General features: G+C 41.3%; 1 protein-coding gene across 4 annotated transcripts in view; it reads right to left on the bottom strand.

Moving 5' to 3' along the window:
* Positions 1-13,421, bottom strand: part of LOC135935697 (uncharacterized) — a 266,355-nt gene that overhangs the window by 214,048 nt on the left and 38,886 nt on the right. For all 4 annotated transcript variants that reach the window (XR_010574243.1, XM_065478220.1, XM_065478221.1 and 1 more), the window contains exons 2-3: positions 1,456-1,649; positions 540-717 (exon numbers count right to left, since the gene is read on the bottom strand). Coding sequence is in view for 3 of the 4 variants with exons in the window: in XM_065478220.1 (XP_065334292.1) it covers positions 540-717; positions 1,456-1,649 (372 nt within the window). In the remaining variant the exon portion in view is untranslated. The remainder of the gene's footprint in view (positions 1-539; positions 718-1,455; positions 1,650-13,421) is intronic.

The following is a 13,421-nucleotide window of genomic DNA, read 5'->3' as shown; positions in this document are numbered from 1 at the left end:
CAAACCTGCCAAATTCGAAATGTTGGGCGGCAGATTTCTAGAAATCTGATCTAAAATAAAAAAGGACGTTCGTTCCTAGCTTCATTCAAAAATATTATAGAGCGCAAAGGAAAACTTTTTGTTTTTGATACACTCAAAAAGTTTCGCTCGCGTCGTTCCCACTGCAATACAGACTACGGACTGTGGTGGTGGTGGTGGTGGTGGTGGCGACGGTGGAGGCGGCGGGGGTTCTTTAAGAAACTTTCCACTCGACGAAAACCTAATTTTTGGACAGGATTACCGGCGCAGGGAGGATGAGTTTCTTTCCCCGCCGCCGACTAGCTACTACTTATCACCGGACAGATGTGGCGAAAGTGGGGTGCATTCTGAGGTAACATAATTGAAATTGGATTGCACGCGCGGCCCTCTCGTCGACGTAACGCGCGTAATTGGCAAAGCCGCCGCCACCACCGTCGACTCGAGGGCCAATTTCTCCTCAGCCTCTAATTTACAGCACGAGAGGGCTAATTTAGAAGATGGAGCGAATTTTTTCTACTCACCAAAGATGAGCATCCGCTTGACCATGAAGTCTTCATCATTGAAAGTGGATACAGAGCATTTGTATTCTCCGGAGAGCTCGCTCGTTGCGCTGATAATCTGCAGGGCCCTGTGAGCCTGAGAAGGGTGGCTCGATGCTTGGTACTCCAGGTTCAGTCGGCCCTTCAATATGCCGAGGTCCTAAATAATTGAACAAACTACAATTAGTTACATTGTTTCTTCATTTAACAACATCAATCCAGTTAAGGAATATAAAAAACGTGTTTTTTAATTTAATAAATAAATTTACAGCAGCTCTTACCTAGATATTAATTATTATCACATGCAAGTACTACGTCAGAATTTGATATTAATTTGCAGGCACAGTTCAATTAGAATTAGATATTCTGCTAGATTAGTGTACATTTTTAATTAAATGTTGCTTTTTAATATTCACACTTCATATTCAAGGTTCATGATTAAGGGAACATGCTTTAAATGAATACTTGAAATATTTATTATACAAAATAGTTTTATTACATTTTAATATAAAAATTAATAAAAATGTACTAAATACAAATATTAAAATACAATTATAAATATTTTGACTGTCCTAATAGTATTTGATATAATCTTTTGTACACAACTTGTGTTTAAATAAATTGATTGATTGGTAAATCTTTATTTCAATTAGTACTAACATTTAAATTGTATAACATAATTATATATATCTAAAATGTTATCAGAGTCGTAAATGTATTTCAAAAGATTTTTCCATTGGATTCCATTCATTTGTTTGATAACATTTTATCTTAATAACAAATGTTTTTAAGTCAATTCGTTTATTAAACACCAGTTAGGGTACAACAGATTCTATTAAGTAACAAAATATAAGGTCAGAAAGGTTTTTATGGAGCAATATAATATGAGTGCACTGACCTGAGGTTTCTTTCCTGGGATCCACTGATAGACGGGGGCTGGCTGCGAGTTGAAGAACCACTTGACAACCAGGCCTTCACCCTCCTCATTCTGTGCCAGGGTGTACTCGCAGTCAAGTACCACAGGCCTTCCTGAACTATTCTTCACTAGCTGTGGCACCTTCAGGTCTGTGATTTGTAACCCACCAGCTCGCTCTGAAACAAAAAGCCAGAATTGCATTCAATGAAACCAATGGATGGGTTTTAAAATTGTTGCTTCAAAGGATTGGTTTCCATTTTTACAGTAAAAATATCCAGAGCATAAGCTACGAAATATGATATCAAAAATATATATTTTTTTAAATTTATTTGTCCTTTTAAACTCAATTGGGCCCTCCAAAATGTGAAGTTTTCATTGAAGAAAATAAATCACAATAAACAGCTTGTGATGTGTTGCTCTTTTACAATTTCGTAATTATGATGGACGACGAGTGAGAATGAGAGCTGCTCGCATTTATGAGCTCGTCGCCGGCCGTAAATAAAATTATCTTGGCCGAGAGTTGCTGCCGCCTGCCACGAGAGAGATAATCCCCGCGTTTTATTGCGGCGTCTTAATGCTGCGCCGCTGCATTGAATAAGAAGGCTGACCCGGCGGCCGCAACCGTGTTGACACCCAGATGGCACGCCAGCCAGAGTGTCAAGGTCTGCCTGATTGAAACATCCTCCATTATTGGCCCCCATTATCGCACCAGCAGCGACGGCGGCAGCAACAGCGCGACAGAAAGAAGGGGCATTGTGCTCCGAACAATACAATCACGCATCGCATTATCACCGCCACATTTCACACATACAATACCAATTTTGTTCGTTTTATTTGATCGACCGAAATCACAAGAGATGGTGCACACCAAATCAGCTAATAAGACGTCCAGCTTGAGCGATATGGGGCTGGCCTCAGTTTCGAAGAGATCAAGGTGTTCTCAAACACGGTTCAAACAACTTATACAGTAAATTGATTTTGCCACAACGTTGAACAGATGTTATGAGTTTTTGGGACTCCCTATGAAAAAAGTAAATGAAATTAAACTACCATTAATGAATAGATCTGTTTATATAGTTAGATGTCCTCATCAACCTCTTTCAGAACTAAAAACATTTCAAAAATCGAAATGAATTTTGTCGCAGTGAAGGCGAATGGCGACTCTGTAAAAGGGAATTTGTCAAATTCTCTAATTTTTGAACTCAGCAATCATAAGTTTGAATCCATCGTTTTCAATTGCTTGGTAATCAAAATCCACTGCAATTTTACTTGACTAGTTTTTTTACGGGTAAAAATTGATTTTTTCTAAGATTTCTGCTTGGTATGAAAACAATCAAGAATATTTCCTTAGTTTAATGATTGCCTGTCCACGTATTTTTTCTCGTCTTTTATTATCGTAAAAAATGTTATATTAAACTGTTTCATACGTTTCGTGGACGAATTATTAAAATTCCAGCTCTTCCCGACACAGAAAAGGCTTGATGAAACAACGCTCCAGATCACGCGATAAGCGCAATTGTTAATGCAAGCATCTTTGATATATACCATACAGAAAAGTTTCAACCGCGATGCAGTAGTTTCCCCAGGTGCCCCAACACCTTGCTTTGCTCTCTTGATGCAAAGTGGTGAGAGACGGCGAGCCGTGAAACAAAGGACATCCTAATGAACACCTCGGAGGCGCAATCTGAGTGAAAAATCTGCTCCACGGAGGCAAGGATCCAGCAAATGACTTCGCCACCAACCCGGCAGCGACGCGGCGAACAGGCGAGGGGTGGCTGCTTTAATTGATATTAATTGTGCCACGCTGATTAATGTTGGCCAAAAAGCAGCGGACGGGCGACTCCGCTCGTGTCGTCCGATGAATAAATAATATCGCAGGCAGAGCGAAACGGCCGTGTTTGCGCATCATAATATTATTTCTTTTCATGGGCAGTTCCAATTCTGATCGATTTGGCTCTATTTACAATGAAATGTTTGACGTCGAATGAGTTGAATGCAAATGCTCAATCGAGGCTTGGAAAAAAATACGCCTGCTGCTTCTTAAAGACGTTTTTGAACAATTTCCTGACATTTTTGTGGATGGATTTGTACGTTTGGCTGTCTCATCTGCGTGGACTGCAGTGCGCACTTCATTTTTTGCAAAAACATAATCAATGAGACCCTGGCTAGTTGTATATTTTTTGCTCTCCAGACATCCCGTTTTCCATTATTAGGCTATGGGGAGAATACATAGACGTGTACACGCAGCTCGCACACACTTTATTAGCCTGCATTAGCGGCAGTTGTCATGGCGGAAGATTAACGAGTTTACCTCTGTGGCAGGCGAGGTACTCCACCCCCCGGGGCTGGATGAAGCGATCAATGTCTCCTTTTCAGTGACACCTTGTAAGATTGATGTACTTCTTGCAGGCATTGTTAGCCCAGTCACTACGTACATGATTGCACGAGCGCGCACACACACCTGAGGTGCCTCCCCCTTTTTGCGCCCCCTTTCATTACGCTATTCTTCTTTGCCTCGCGACGGGAAAATAAGACGTCAAGGCTGAGCATACGCACCTTTTTACCGGCGGCCTATTGATTTGCATGCCGCCTCTCGTTATGTTGCCGCGACCTAAGTACTCGAGTGCGTATTGTGCTCTTGACGTCAAGCACATCGCGCGCTTTTTGTTGGCGTGCCGCCTAGTGGTTGGTGGAGGCCTGCTTTTCGGCGTGCCAGCCTGGCGCCCCACTGTTCCCATCCCGATCGCGAATGGCTTTCGTCAGCTCTATCACTGTGGTGTTTCCACCCGATTCCTGCAACTCCTTTCAATACCAGCTAGGGCAAGCAACTGATTGCAACCCTCTGAAAAAATCTCATTTTTATCTGAACGACTAGTTTCACGCAAAATTCAGACCTACTCCGATTTGCATGACTTATACTTTCAAATATTTAAATTCAAATTACGCTTTGATAATCGTGTGTGTCGCATGTTTTGCATGGCGTTCCTGATGATTAATGATCATTTAGTATGCACAAAAACCTCATTTCCTTTCAGCGAGGGTTGACATTTTAACGGCAAAAGGGCAGTTTGATTTCCAGCTAGCTGAGCGAAAAAATTAAACACCATCATGTAAAGGCAAACAAAATTTGACAGAAATGCAAAACGCAGTTGGTCAGGGAACGCAAAAAACGGTTTATGGCAGCTCAACTTCGCTGTATTTTATCCCACAACGACAAGACCAGTAGAGAGGCAAATTTCTGGAAATGAGCACATCAAATAGGTGCAAAAGCTAGGTATGTGTAAAAAGCAATATGAAATTAACCAAAAGTAACAACACAAAAAATCCCACAAATTTTGCAAGAAACAGAGCAACCAAAAGTATGTAACTATTTTATCATAATTAAAAGCAGCAAAAATTGTTTGTTAAGGCTATTTTTTTCATTTTTACTAAAACTGGACGTTTTTCACATCCCCGTATCGTAGAAAAAATCCAGTCGAGATGGAAAAATGCTAAAATATGCAGATTTGACTGGAAAGCCAATATTGGCACATTGAAATGCGGTGCAGGGCCGCGGCAAACAACAAGAATTACGGTTGATTGGTCCGCACGAATTTTTCGCAAACTCCATACGCTGAACGCTGACTGACCAGGCGGCAAATTTATGCGATCGCAGCCGTTTTTGCGCCGAACGTTGGAGCGAGCCGGCAGCATGTTTAGCGAAAAATTAGCATTAATTGTCGAGCGGCGATGAAAAATTGTTTCAGGCCAAACATGGCGTCGCTGCGTTTTAATCGAAATAAAAAACGCTCAGCAAATTGGCTGGCTTTTAATTTTGGCAGAGTCAGCGGCAATTGGCGCGTTTTTATTTCTGCTGCGAGTATTAATTAAGAGTTGGGGGGTTGGAAGAAGTTGAAGAAGAAGCTGCTGTGTGCGTGCCGGCCAGAAAGTAAATACAGAGTGCCGCGCGGAGAGGAAGAAGTTTTAATTCCCAGACTTTCTTTTCAGCTGCGGGTGTAATTTATATCGAGGCCCTCGGGAGTCGTTTATCATCTTTCCTCGTGTGATTGTTGCGCAGACTAATGAAGAATATAATGCCCCTCATTTCGGCAGACAATGCGAGCAGCAGAGACAGCGAGCACAAAAGTGGAGGAGAGACCGCAATTTGGAGACGCTTACGCTGCTATTTATAGTCGTCCCATTCTTGCGTGGAAGTGGCGGAAAAGCGTTCCTTCTTACAGGGTGTCACAATAAAAGTCTCCGTCCGCCGCCTCCGCTGCTGTCAAACGAGCAAAAATTCCCATGCGTGCCAAATTTTGGCACCGTCATTGTTCGCCGAGTCTAGTCTAGAGTGGGTGGAAAATTTCGAGATCATTTTTCACGTGCTTCCCCGTCAACAATGACAAGACGCGCGTCAAAGCGGTGAAGGCAATTAACCCTCTTGACTAATTTTAGAATATCAGCAGAAATTAGGCAATCATTAACGCGGAAATAACTTCATCCCCGTGGTCTTGAGTTGAGTTGGCCCCATCGCTCAAAAGCAAGTGTGGACGAATGCAAGGCATCGAGCAAAATACTTCAAAACGGGCATATCTTAGATTCCTTTGATCGCACAACTTTGAAGTACGAATTTTCCGTCGAAAACCACAGTTTAAAGGCATGCCCCTCAATTTCCCTTTCGTTAAACATTCTGCAACCTTATATATAGCAACGCAGTTTCCCACGGACAGACTCGCCACCGCCGCTGCTGCTTTTGCATGTAATTTCCTTAATAAACCAGCTGCCGCCTGGGGTCTTTGTGATGGAAATTTCTCCGGGCCCGAAATCCATAATAAACAATGTGCCTCTCCGCCATGAAATTAAAGCAGATGTGCAGGGAAAAAATAATAATAAGATGCCTTAATTACCACGCCGTCGCCGGAAAAGAAATTTTAGCATTCCCTTGGTGCGCATCCTGCTCCCTCTTTTTATATAACACTCTCAAAAGAATTCAAACTCTGGCTAGGGGCGTGAAAAATGGCAATTAGCTAAATTTAAACGTGATAATCAAACTTGATTTAAATTTTTTTGGATAATTTATAGATGGCAGAGTTAAAAGTAGTTTTTTTCATGCTGATCGTGTTTTAATTTTAAAAATTATTAAATTTACTTTACACTTTCCACAGCAAAAAAAGCCAGCTTTTCAATATTTTTTAGACATTTCAGAAACCCTGGTTTATCCAATCAGCTTTAGCTTAGGGAGCTGACATTCACATTGCAATTTTGCATCCCCGGAGTCTCTGGCATCCGGCGCGGCCCAACAACGCCGCCCACTCGCTGAATCAATTTTTAGCCCTCTGCTGCCGCTGACACGGCTGCTGCAGCTTTCAAACTACAATTAGCAGTCGACGCGTTTTCCATCTCCGTCAGACACGCCCCCTGCCAAGCGAATTCCGCAAATTCGCGCCCTTTTCTCCAATTCTGCCAAAGGAAATTCGTCTGGGGCGGAAAATTTGATAAATTTTGCCATTTATTTTTGCATCGCTTCCGCACTTAACGTTCGCATCTCCATTTTTTTCCATGCATCGCTCCCGCTTCCACTTCCAGGCTGGCGGCGGCACAAAAATATAATCCTTTTCCATAAATGCGATCCGGGGAGTAAAAAATCTGATGCCATGAGTGCCGCCGCCGCTGCACACGAGAGTTTCATCATCATGAATGATGGATTATATTCGGGCAGGGCAATTCTCTTCCTTCCCTTCAAGCAGCCTCCTTTTCTTTCCTCCCGCGCCAACAGGGCGGCGTGTGTTATCCGAAAGGACGCATCACTTCATCTTTCTTGTTATAAGCGATAGAGGATGATAGTCATTTATAATTTTTCAATTTGCTCGCGTCACATGAGCTGTTTGTGTACGTACGCAGAAAGGTCACATTGTCCGCGACACTCATAAAAGCGACGACCGGAGCCAGCCACTCAAGGGTTGTGCCAGATCAACCGAATAACCAAGCACCCACCGATAATCGATAAGAAGAAGCCAACCGGAGAGGGCAGGAGAGAGAGTAATATTTGGCGCACGGTGCGGAATGCTGGACGGTGTTTCACGTATGCCGACGGCCGCAGCAAAAATTTCATGCACGCTCCTAACGACGTCTAGACGCCAACTATTCTGGCATGAATCATGCTCCATTGCACAAAGTAATTGATTAATTGACAACGCTACCGAGGTCCATGAGAGTATGCTGACTGCTCCGTTGATTTTATTGATTTTCTTGATAGCGATGGGATAAAGAGAAGATAAGTTTTTATTATTTTATTGCAATCGTAGAGCAGAAAAACAGAAAAAGGGAAAATAAGGATGTTATCAAATAAATGAAAGCGATGTGTTTATTTTATTTGCACACCCTAAAGATGCTAAATTAAAAACTAAAAATTTATGTTGAGAAAAAATAAAACCATAGGCTTCATCCTCGTTGTTTCAATTTCGTCGTTTTAAATAAGCCTCAAATTTTAAAAAATGTATTTTTAAAAAAATGACAATTTTAGGCCTTCAAGAGAAAATGTAATGCCCTCTACCTAATTCACTATCGACTCTAACCAAGTTTTATTCAAATCTGTTGACAATTCTTGCCAACTATCAACCACTTAAGATTGAAAATGTCAACTTAAATAAAATAATAACAATAATAAACAAATAAATCGAATACATAGAGGGCTTTTAAATTTAGACGGACAACTTTTCTGAGCTTTCAATCGTTGTAAATATCTAGTAAACTTGAATCATGGCAATTTAATTTAATTATACTGCAACCCGTATAAAAACAACCAATGCCAATAAATTTCAATAATAATATAATAATAAGTGTATGTAACCGTCTAATTAAATCTTCCATAAAATCACATTTTGCTTGTCTTTTGCCTGAAGTTTCAAGATGGAATTTTTCCGCATTTAAACATTATATAGGGTTCGTTTGCAAGACAAAATTAACTTGTTAATACAATTTTGATTGGATCAAATAAGCTAATTGCAATTTTCACACTTTTTTGAAGCGATTAAAAACTCCTGTATATGATGAGTAGCTGGTTTTTCCAAAGAGTGGATAATTAACTCCATCTATCGCAATTAAGCTGACGTGGTATCGTTTTCTAATTTAAAAGTGCAATTGGGATTAAAAGCTCTCTTCGGCCCCCTTCCATCGTATGAAAAATGTAGGCAAAATCGCTTAATCGCCGATTTACCCTTGCGGAGCTTGACACCCTCAGTTAGCTCCATCTAGAAAATCATAATTGACCATCATTTTGACGGCGGAGCGAAAGTTTTTAATCTTACCCACCCTACCAATTTGCATAATTACGTGCAATGAGCGCTCAGCTCTCGAGCTAATAATAAAACCCTAACGGCGGCCATAATGAAAATGAGAATGCCGTGTAAATCCTTTTTCCCAGGCAATATAATCATGCTGCTGCTCAGCGGACGAAGCGAAATTGAACTTTTAGCCGGCGAAAGTTAATATTAGTCCACGCCTTTGGTAAACACACTGCATTAGAGAGAAGGAAAGCCAGCGGGCGTTGCGCTGTGCAACCCTTTTTTCCTTATCGGGAGCAAAGACGACGAAAGAATAACCCGCGTTTCCGTACCCTTCTACTTTTTGCTATAAAAATATATCCACGCTCGTATTATTAGCTGGAGCAGATAGAAACAAAAAGCTTTTTATGAGGAATAAATCTCGAAGTGTCCACGTTTTTCCTCGGCGATACACGGAAAATTGAAGGCGTTCGCAGCTGCGACGCCTTTTTGCTCTCTTCCACTCTGACAGTGCGTTTAGATTGAGATGAATGATGTAAGAGTGGACCGAAACTCGTTCGTTCTCGCTTGCCAACTCACGTGGCCCCGACGTGGAAGGAACACACGACGATTTGTTGCCAGGCGGCCTTCACTTGCTTCGTGCCGGCAAAAGACTGGCAAGCGAGAGAGAATAAGGGTCGACGGGACGAACTTCACCAGGGAAATTTGCTTCATGATTATTTTTATTGATGAGGGGACGTTCGTGCTCAAGGCGGTATAAATTATGATGTTAAGACCCTACCCATCAACACGAGAGGGGAAAATCAGATTTCACAGAGGTGAAATATGAATTTCGAATTTACCATCATTTCTTTTCTTTCTTTCATTGGTTTCGAGATGGAACATCTCGCGATGACTTGAAGTCCAATAACGTCACAAGCGAATAGTATGGGCACACGGGCCTCATTGGAGGAAGCCCAGTCCAGAAAAGGACCAGCTCGCATTTCTGCCCCCGCACTGGAGTCTTTTTATTGAAACGCTTAGTCATTTATTTTGTTCCTTGAAATTAATTCACATATATGCTGGAAAGGTGCAAACCAGCAAGTAGCGAGTCGGACTGGGGAAAGCAATCCTTCAAAATCCAAATGGACTCGTCATTGCAATGGTAACTATTTAAATGCAGGCGCAAATCAGCACGCACTCGACCCCCAAACATTGCTCAGATTTTCACATAGCGAGGGCACGCAAAGCATAATGCGAACAACAATGCGAGCCAACGGCTTGTTTTTTTTCAAATTTAGTACAAGGAATGACTAATTTTTAGCTTCTATCGTTTAAGAATTCCTATGAATGAGCCTTGATTGAATCGGGATAGTTACTGCTACGTCATGTGATGGGAGATAACTAACGTAAATATTATCTATTAAACAAGAACGATTTTTGTGGATTATATTATACATTATACATTAGACGAAATGAAACAATTTATCTAATTTATTCCTATTTGCTAAATGATTTCGTTACAGCCAAATATAAATAAAAATGTGTATTTCAAGTTTTATATATATCACAATAAAATTGATTTTGAAATGGTTTTTGAAACAAAAAAAATAATTTTATAGCTATAACAAAAAAATTAAATTAAAGAATGTACAACAATCTGTAAAATTTAAAAGAAACTAAATAAAAATGGTTTTATTAAGTAATGACATTCTTTATTTTTTTTATTCTTTCTTTAGAATGTTGTAAGCTTGCAACACAATTGGGAATCCGTATTTAAATTTCAATCTTAAGCTGTGAAGCATTTAACAGCAAATAAATGCCACAAAAAGCCAAACCCTATTTTTGGCAAATTTTGAACGGAGCCGAACATATGGCTGTTGTCGTGTGTCTAATCGATTTTTTCGCCGCACTTTGTCTAGAGGCAGAGAGTGGGGAAGCAGCGCAAATAATGTCACTTCCAGTTTTTATTAGCAAAAAAGTAATTGAAATTCCAGGCTTGTAGAAAATTGGGAGCAAAGTGGAATCGATTCGCTGACGGCAGCGGTGGCACATCAAAGTGTAGATCAAAGCGCGAAACCGCCGACTCAATGCAGATTGGGAAATTGAAATAATATATTAACGTCATGAGACGTGGCTTCATTTCAGCGCAAACTCTGAAATCGCAAAGTGGCGGCAGCCGTAAAGGCTCAAAAAGCACATATTGCAATTTTTCGCACAAAAGGTGGTTCAAACCGCCATGAGGTTCAAAAGAAGCAGGGCTTTTTATGGAAGTGTTCGCCAACACACCTGACACATACACATTTGAATGGACTTTTTGCGGAGGATTTCCAATTTATCGTACCTTACTCCGATTATTCAGACATAAAACATTTTACCATACAATATTTTTAGCATCACAAAATGTCCCACATTGTGAAAACTACCCGTAGCTCAACTTCTTTATGATATGTGCTTGAATCCAAAGAAATATAAAATTGATTTATTTAATAGAAGTGTTGTAATTACACTCTAATAATTGACCTACCATTAATTAAAAAGAATTACGGGCTCTTATTAATTTATAGCTCTTCTAATAATTGTGCAATGAAAAACTCTTGAGAGCTATTTCTTTAGACAACGACTGCAAGCAAATTTATTCCACGAAGCGAAACGATTCAATTCCCAAGCACATCTGAAAGAATAGTTTTCCAATTAAATCAGCACAATGAACTTGCACAAGCAGCAGCAGCCTTTGTGGAGCAATTCACAAGCTAATTTTCATGCACATCTGGAATGGTTCTAGTCTATCTAGTTCGAATCTCAGCGCACATCGCGGAAAAATCAATCAAAGTTGCTGCTCTGTAGAACAACCCGAGGTCGTTGCATTATTTCCGCAGTTCTACAAAGGAAGTGAATCGGTACTGGAGGAAAAAGAGCAGAGTGCAGTGCACTGAGAGAGCAAAGGTCGGCCACCTTGTGTGTATACGCATCCACGAAATCCACAATTGGATTAGTTTTATTTAAAACAGCGCGGCGCCGGGGTGTGTGCGTTTGCTAGTTTATGCGAATGTACAAACGGGTGTTGTCATGCATAAATTTCCATTTTTAACCCGTTGCCGGCGCTGATCCGCTTGACAATCTTATATGTAAATTGGCGATTACTCCCCCGTGCACAAATTTCCATGCGGCGAACCACGGCCGACACATTTTATTCGCAAAAGGGCGCGTTGAGCCCTCTAATTCTCCTACGCCCCATTGTGGCTGAATCTTTTTATTAGCTCATCGCGAAATATCATCCCCTTTAAAAAGCGGTGCTGCACCTAGAGGCCAGCCGGCCGGCCCCTTTATTTCTGCACGCGGCCGCAGCCAACCAACCCTCTGTGTAGTCGGAGAGTGTGCGGTGTTTAAAGGTAAACATAAATCTTGGCCGGCATTAGTGGGTTTAGTGGCTTTTGGAAATAAGATCTGTGTTGTGTGTGTATGTTCACTCTGGAGACTTCATTTCTCTCTCTCTCTGTGTTTGCGCGCGGGGGCGAAACTTGGACTAGTTCGCTCAGGTCATTGCAGGTCACACGACGGCCGCAATCGGACTCGAGTAATTTGCAGCTCAACTCTCTCGCACACGGAATTAGTCAAAGAGAAGGCAGCAGCGGATTATTCTATTTGCTCGGAGGAAACTTATTGCCACAGACGCTGCCGGTTATTTATATCCGACGATGAGATTTTCCCGGGCTTGGTGTATGTCGCTACATCGCCTCGACCGCACTTGTTTGAGCGAAAATTTATGTCTTCCCTTTGCACTGCCGCATGCCAATTCTCAAGTCGCTGAAGGGAATTAATGGCGAGGTAGAGCAAACACTTAAAAAGCTCTTCTAAACACTCGGCTTATCAACTTATATAGATGTTGCTAAGGCGACCAGTAAAAATTAATTCATAATACGAAAATTTTCAGTAACCAAAACTTAACTAATAATGAGGATCAAATTAGAATGTTATTACAAAAATAATCTACACATATTAGTTAAAACCCCCGTTTTTAGCTCTGAAAGCGTATTGGGTAGAAGTAAAAGGTCGAAAGAGCAAAATAGCTTGCAAACCGTTTGGTTTCATATTCCCACTTCTCGTAGCAACAGTAGTGTCAATAAAAGCTTTATAGGCTCCGAACAAAAATGCGGAAAGTTCGTGCAATCGCATGTGTGTATGTTTTTCAGCCAATTTTGATCAGGCGAACCAAGTTCCAAAATGAAATGAGCAGGCCGGCGAGAGCATTGCTTATATTGTGTAGGTGGTGGCGTGTGTTTTCGATACAGTATTGCCACACACACACACACACACACACACACACACACCTTGTTTACAGCCCCATTGTGCTGCTGCAGTTCAATAACATTTATTGTGTGTCCGCCATCAGGCTCGAAGGACGGGTCGATGGCAAATGGCAAACCGAACGAAAATGCCAAATTATTATTTCCCACACTCACTTTTGATTGCCTTTTCTCCGGGCGCATTGACGTGTTAAAATTTCCGACAACAATGCGAGGCCTGAGCAGCAGCAAGGAGCCAATCGTGGAAAAATTGCAAACAGAGCAGTTTCCGGGCGACGAAGTTGCCCGCTTGCCTTTCTATTAGAGAAAAGTGAGCTCAACTTTTAATTAACAATTCATTAAAACGTGAAGTCGCGCTAACAGTATGCATGGCTGCGTAAGGACACACCAAAGTTTGGAA

This window comes from Cloeon dipterum, chromosome 2 (assembly GCF_949628265.1).
Source record: "Cloeon dipterum chromosome 2, ieCloDipt1.1, whole genome shotgun sequence".
NCBI classification, from domain to species: domain Eukaryota; kingdom Metazoa; phylum Arthropoda; class Insecta; order Ephemeroptera; family Baetidae; genus Cloeon; species Cloeon dipterum.
This window is presented reverse-complemented; position numbering and strand designations above follow the sequence as displayed.